Genomic DNA, 7,502 nt, shown 5'->3' with positions numbered 1-7,502 from the left:
AGAGATCCACCTGGCTCTGCCTCCCGAGTGCTGGGATTAAAGGCGTGTGCCACCACCACCCGGCTAAGATTATTATTTTAAGAAAAAAAGTGTCCATCTGTCTGGTCCCAATAGAGCCAGGCAAGCCTGTGGTTTTTTTTCCCTTACAGGGCAGCCGGCCCTAGGTGGGTGTGTAGCTAGAGAAACTTGCAGGCCTGCCCAGTGCCATTAGGACCAGACAGGTGAAGGTCACCTACATGCCTACCTGGGGCCGCCTACCCTGGGCAGGGAAGAGAAACTGCAGTGGGGCACCATTATGCTGAGCAAATATATGATGGAGTATGGGAGAGAGAGAGAGAGAGAGAGAGAGAGAGAGAGAGGGGAGGGGAGGGGAGGGGAGGGGAGGGGAGGGGAGGGGAGGGGAGGGAGGGAGGGAGGGAGGGAGAGAGAGAGAGAGAGAGAGAGAGAGAGAGAGAGAGAGAGAGAGAGAGAGAGAGAGAGAGAATGGTTCATGTCCTGTGGAGAGACGCAGATCTGAAGACAGGAAGGTGGTGAGGAATGGGCTGATGTGGGAGGCCTGCTTGCCATCCGTGGTCAGGGTGACCTCTGGGCCTGGGCTGGTGCCAAGGGCCATGTCTGGGTCTGTTGCCCTACAGCAGCTGAGATTTGTGTTGATGTTCATGGCTCCTGCTGCCACCCAAGGCTGTGAGGATGCTGGGATCTGGGCTGACATCTGAGGCCATGTTGGTATCTGAGGGTCATGCTGCCACAGGGGCCATCTTGATCTGGGTGGCTTGCACTGGCCCCAGGGCCATGGAGACATCCAGGCCTGAACTGCAGCTGAGGGCCATGTCTGGGTCCGTGGCCCTACTGCAGCAAGGTTCTGTGTTCATGTCTGTGGCTCCTATTACCACCAAAGGACATGCAAATGCTTGGAATCTGTTGGTATTCGAGTATCATGCTGCCACTGGGGCCATACAGATCTGAGTGCCCTTCGCTGCTACCCAGGACCATGGTAGCATCTGGGCTCTGGCTGTGGCTGATAGACCTTGTCTGGATCTGTGGCCCTACTGTAACCAGGGTCTGTGTTAATGTTCGTGGCTCCTGATACCATTGAAGGCCATGCAACTGCCTGGGTCTGGCCACCTGGGGCCATGTTGGAGTCTGGGGACCATGCTACTGATGGGATGCCTATGCAGATCTGAAAGGCTTGTGCTGCCACCCGGGGCCTATGATGACATATGGGCCCAATCTGCTGCTGATAGCCATGTCTGGGTCCTTGGTTCTAGGGTAGTTGGGGTCTGTGTTGATGTGAATTGCCTGTGTTATGACAGGGACCCATGTGAACCATGCGTTGAACCATGTGTTGAAGTATAAGGGCCATGCAGAGATGGCTGTGACCCGTACTGGCCAGATGAGAGCTGACCCCACCCCTCACCACAGGCATGGGAGGTCTTGCTCTGCCCCTAGCCTGAAGGGGGTGTTTCCAGAGGCCCAGACTGACCAGCTTGCCTACCATCCAGGCCCACCTGCAGGGCTTTGAATGGGCACTCCCAAACATCTATCCCATCTATGACCTGCTAGAGTGCATGAAGGGACTGGTCCTGTGGAACCATAGCTGCAGGATCTCCATGACTCTGGGCAACAGCAGGATATCTGGGAGGAATTTTGATGAGGGACCAGTGATGATGGTGTGCCAGAGGCCAGAGGCCAGAGGCCTTGAACATGACCAACAACATGTTGGATAATGAACATTTGCAAGTGAAGCTGTTTGGGAAAAAGGGTATATATACTGCATGATACACAGCAGCTCCCAAGGGCACTGAGACAAATGAAGAAGCCATGGAAAGGTGGGAAAGATGAAAGAGTAAAGTGAGTTTTGTTGTTTGCTTTTTTGTTGGTTTATATTTGTTTGTTTTTAATTTATATTCTTATTTGTATTATTTATTACTTATTTTTAAGTTTTCCTTTGTGGGGGGAACGCTACAAGGGTGAAGGGCAGATATGGAGGGACTGGGAAATGAATGGGATGGGGTGCATGATGTGAAATTCCCAAAGGATCAATACAAAATTATGTTTAAAAAAAGAAACACTTGTGTACATATGTAGGCATACATAAGTGTGTATCTTTATGTGGGTGTATATAAAGTATGTACTGCACACTGGGTAGTTTAAATCTACAGAAATTTATTTTCTCATAATCTGGAGGTCATAAACCCCAAACCAATGTATTAAAAAGACCATATACACCTTGTAAGACTTTCTTTTTAATGTGAGGCTCTTTAAAATATACAATTGTGTTCTCTGTGAATAGGGATAATCTGACCTCTTCCTTTCTTTTTTTAACCCCTTATATCTTTCTCTTGCCTTCTTCCCCCAGCTAAGACTTCAAGAAATACATTGATTTAGGAGAGGAGAGAGTAGGCACATTATATTCTTCCCAAATTTGGAGGAAATGTTATTTTTTTTGCCACATTTAGTATAATGTTGGCTAAATGTTTGTCACAACTAGCCTTTATTGTTTTGATTTCTGTTTTGTCTAGTCCAAATTATTCCAGGACTTTTTTGTAACTTCAAGCCATCAGTGTGCACTATTTCACCGTAATAACTTTGGGAGACATACATTACTATAGAGACACATGCCTGTATATGCATATACACACTGACATTTTTTTCTGAAAAGAAACATAATTTTTCATTTATAAATTAATAATTTAATGCCCCCATCTTTGTGTCCTCTTTTAAAAATTTAATTGCTCACTCCAATTTGTGTTGGCCATATGCTTCTCATTATAGAGGCATTCATGGAGTGTGGTTGACCTACCAGGAGCCTCACCCTTAAATAACTCCCCCAGAAGCCATCAATTGTCCATAGTTCCTTAGTTAGCAGTGGTTGCTCAAGATCTTTTTCATGTGAATGCATCCGACCTTATTGGTTGAGAAAATTTGTATCTATGTTCATCCAGGAAATTGGCTTGTAGCTTTCTTTTTCTGTTATGTCTTTATCCAGACCTGATGTCAGTGTAAGAACCGGCTTCCATTTCTGTTTCGTAGAACAGTTTGAGGAGTATTAGTATTAGACCTTCCTTTAATGTTTGATAGAATTCATCAATCTGTCCAGTTCTGGGATTTGCTTGGTGGAGAGACTTTCAATTACTGTATCAATTTTGTTGCTTTTTATGTCTTTTTAATTTATTTATAACATCTTCTGGATTTAATTTCAGCAGGACATACGAGTTTAGAAATTTATTCATTGTTTTTAGGTTTCCCATCTTTTTAGGATAAAATTCTTCAAAGTATTCCATAATCTGGACTTCATTGAATTCTATTTTAACAACTCCCCTCTCATATCTGATTTTATTTATTTGAGTTTTCTCTCTCTTTTGTTAGTTTGGTTAAGATGTTGTAAGTACTGTTAATCTTGAAGAAGCAACTCTTTGATTGGTTGTATGTATTGTTATTTTAGTTTCTATTTCATTAATTTTTGCCTTGATCTTCATTATTTCTAGCGACATGTTACTTTTTTTTGGACAGTATCTCAGCTGACCTGGCACTTGCTATGTTTACCAGTCTGGCCTCAAACTCACAGAGATCTTCCTGCTCAGTGGTCTGGAGGTGAAGAAATTATGATAAATATCCTAGCAGTCCACACCTCCAATGCTTCATAAGAACGCAGACAGGATTCTACCCAAGCTGGGTGCAAAGAAGAGCAGGCAGTCTTGGGATTCCTCTTTCCCCTCACTCAACAGACACTTGTTACTTTACATGGAATCTACAAAAGTTTAGGATACCTTTGTGATTTCCAGTATGGGCACAGACCTCTATCCTATGCTAGAAGGTAATTCACTAGGGAAGGACTTGTGGAAGAGTTAAAGAAAAGAATCCAAAAGTGATTTCTCCATGTGACTTGAAAATACGCAACAGGACCCTGAACATAGGAAATTAGGGGCTCTGGAATTTGGTGGGAGGGAAACCAGCACCTTCTTAGCCTCTTTTTAGAGCAGAGATGATCTATCTTATATCCCTCAACTTGCATGACTACCTCACAGCTTTTCCCCTTTGCTTAGATCCTTAAAGCCACCCACAGTAATAGCCATTAACTTTCAGTTGCTAGCAAAAGCCTTTGTACAGTTAAAATGAAGGTAATCATAGGATAAAACAGAACAGGATTATTCAACACTTGGTATTGGTTCCAGAAGGGAAATAGATTCTGCTTTCATAAAATTGCTATGCTCTAACAACTGAAGTTGTCTCTTAAGATGCACTTAACTGATTTTAGAAACACAGATTGTGTTCAAGGAGATTCTGTTTTAAATTTTTTTTTTTCCAGAGAAAAATTCAAGCAAACTAGAATGTTCTAAAAATAGTTTGTGGCAATTGAATAAATGCATTGCATCCAGCACAGGTGAACATGTGTGTGTGTGTGTGTGTGTGTGTGTGTGTGTGTGTGTGTGTGTCACCGTGCCAGTTTCAAACATTGAGTTCAAAAATAAAATTTCCTGCTTTTCAAAAATTGAGGTATGAAAATTTGTTGTTTTGAAAGAGGGTCTCATTCTGTGGCCCAAAATGACTTGAAATTTACTATGTACTCCACACTGGTCCTAACTCATGGTGAATCCCCTACTTCAGCCTCCCTGGTGCCATGATTTCAAGAGTGAGGCACCAGTTGTGGCTGAGATTCATTAATGTTTAAAAAGAAAATAAAGAAAAATTAATAGAAAGAATCTATACAGATGTAAAGAACGGAGAAAGCAGAACACCAGGGTGAGGGTGTGGTGGTGCTGAACCAAGGAGGATGGTGCCGACTCTCCCTGGTAACAGGGAAGGAGAAGTCCAACCTCCAGACGGTGAGGCCACTTGTGGGTACTCAGATTGGCGAGGATCTGGATGAGTGACGGGTGGGGCGTGACTTGAGCGCTTGCAGGGGGGAGCTGGGGCGGGGCCTCCTGTCGCACTGGCCTCCTGAGCAGGGGAGCTAGCTTGGCAGTGACGCGCGGCCCTCACGTGACCCGGGGCTGCAGAGCGACGCAGCCTTGGGTGCAGTCGTCACTCGCGTCTGGTCTCCGGCTCCGCGCTTCCCTGCGCAGGGCGGGCTGGCATCGGGCCCTGGGCGAGCGGCGCAGGTAAGGGGCCCGCACGCCGCGGCCCTGACGGCGACAGCCTCCCGATGCGCCGGAGCGCGCTGCAGGACGGCGCGGCGGCCCCGCGGCTTTCTGCATGGCCAAGGGAACCGTGGCTGCGCCCGGGGAAGGGGCGCCCCCGCTTGCGGGCGGGGATGGCGGGGGTCTCCGGGAAGGGCCGGCCGGGCCGGCTGGCAGAGGCCAGTGCTAGACCCGGCCCTGGAGAGCATGGAAGGGACGGGCTGTTGGTGGCTGCGGGAGGCGGGGAAGGATGGGCAGTGGGGGTGCGGGCGGAGGAGGGGGTGCGGTACTGAGCTCCGCGCTGGGTCGCTCCGATCCCACCCTGTCTGCAGGTCTGCAAGCCGAGAGTCGCGGCGGCGAGGATTGAGAGGGGGACTCCGCGGCGAGGGATAGGCCCAGGTCGGTTCAGGGCAGTGTGTGTGTGTGTGGGGGGGGGCGGAGTGGGGGAGGGGAGGGGAGGGCTGGAGGAGCGTGCGGAAAGCCCTGTCTGGAACGTCAGCCCCCCTCGCATCCATTCCTTCCCACCTTCCATCCCATCCCCCTCGTTCTACCTCCCATCTCCCCCACCACCTCCCACCATCCCCATCCACCAGCTCCATCCTCCATTTTGATGCCTGCAAAAGCCTTGGAGATAGATCAACGGGGAAAATGGTGGGTTGTGGGGAGAGGGGATGGGACTGGGGGCCCTCTAGAGGGCGTGTTGGGCCTTTCAGGTAGGAAAATAAAATTTGAAAAACAAAGTAAACATATGGACACCCAAAATAGTGAACGTTGGAAAATGGGCCTCTGTCCTCGGTGCTGAACCTTTCAACAATTCCCTTGTCTTCTAGGAGAAATGGAATCCAAAGAGGAACAAGGAGTAAAAAATCTCAACATGGAAAATGACCATCAGGAAAAGGAGGAAAAGGAAGAAAAGCCACAAGATGCTAACAAAAGGGAGCCGCCTGTGGCCCTGCCTTTGGAAACAGGCGAATACAGCGTGCCTAGAGGAAGTCGCAGACGGTTCCGTGTCAGGCAGCCCATTGTGCACTATAGATGGGACCTGATGTACAGGGTTGGAGAGCCCCAGGCAAGGATGAGACAGGAGAACATGGAAAGGTTTGGGGAGGATGTGAGACAGCTCATGGAGAAGTTGAGGGAAAGGCAGCTGAGCCATAGTCTGAGGGCAGTTAGCACTGACCCCCCTCACCATGACCATCATGATGAGTTTTGCCTTATGCCCTGAATCCTGAAGTGTTCTCTGAAGATAATATGGGGACCCCTGCTTCTAAAACTTACATGTTTGTGATGTACTGTTGTAAAATTTTTGATGTTACTTGTTCCCCATGGGTCTCCACTTCCTGCCAGCTTCTAATTGAAACTTGTGTTTTTGATTCAGTCTTAAAATTTTTTTGTTAGCAGAATTTATCTAATGCATGGAAAGATGCTCATTATATATTGTGGAGCTAATAAAGCAGATTTAAAAAGCAATCTTACTATTTATTATTTAACGGCTACTTATATATATATACCACACACAGTGGGAAAGTGGGTGGAATTCAATTGTAAAAGGATTAATACTGGGACTCATTTCTGTGAGAGTAAGGCAGACAAACAAGAGACATTTTAGTACCCTGAGGGCCCCCATTTGGTTTTGGTTATACCCATCGCCCCATGGTATAATAATACACTTTGCAGCCTATTCCTTTCACCTGTGTGTGCTTTATGCACTTCCTTCTCCTCACAATGCATCCAGCAATCCCTGAACCCCTTCAGGCCCTCATCTATGTGAGTCATGGTACACATACTCCCATCTCTGAACAAACAATAGTGTGTTTTCCCACTTACCCCTGGTAACAATCACATTTAGATCATTTCTGTTTAAGTAAATTCTCAAGGTATCTGGGTGTGGAGAATAGAAGGGCTGGTCCTTCTGGCTTAGACTGGTTTTTGGGTACATGCACAGTAAGGCAAAATTATATCCTGCAGTAAAATTTTAAGTAAAACCCCTTATTTACCATTGTATGCCTATGTATAACTGGGCATGCATATTATTAAAATCAGATGCATGTGGGAAGGGACATGCGTATTAGGGAAAATGAATGTATGACTTGATCTGTCAGCCAAAGTAAGAGAATCACCCAAACAATGCCCCATAGTAAACTTCCCTTAAATCCCATAAAAGGAAGCCCTGAACTATAATGGGAACCTTCAGTGTTCTCGATCATGTGGCTTGCTATCAATCCTGACAAATGTATCCCTCTATAACCTACACTATTGCCTTGCTTTGAACAAAATTCACCTTGCTTCTTTAGTAAATTTGTGAGCCCTTTTGGTTAAGAAATCTGGGACCTGGGAACTCTTTGCCCACATCCCAACCAGTACCAAAAAAGCTATGATCTT

General features: G+C 46.6%; 1 protein-coding gene across 1 annotated transcript; it reads left to right on the top strand.

Moving 5' to 3' along the window:
- The first annotated feature begins 4,971 nt into the window (after positions 1 to 4,971).
- On the top strand, positions 4,972 to 6,590 carry Bex1 (brain expressed X-linked 1). The gene is made up of 3 exons (XM_059250792.1): positions 4,972 to 5,102; positions 5,453 to 5,519; positions 5,951 to 6,590. The coding sequence occupies exon 3, from the start codon at positions 5,956 to 5,958 to the stop codon at positions 6,343 to 6,345; it is 390 nt and encodes a 129-aa protein (XP_059106775.1). The 5' UTR covers positions 4,972 to 5,102; positions 5,453 to 5,519; positions 5,951 to 5,955; the 3' UTR covers positions 6,346 to 6,590.
- Positions 6,591 to 7,502: the final 912 nt, after the last annotated feature.

Source organism: Peromyscus eremicus, chromosome X (genome assembly GCF_949786415.1).
Source record: "Peromyscus eremicus chromosome X, PerEre_H2_v1, whole genome shotgun sequence".
Taxonomy (NCBI): Eukaryota; Metazoa; Chordata; class Mammalia; order Rodentia; family Cricetidae; genus Peromyscus; species Peromyscus eremicus.
The sequence above is the reverse complement of the archived record's forward strand: the minus strand, read 5'-3'. Positions and strand labels throughout refer to the sequence as shown.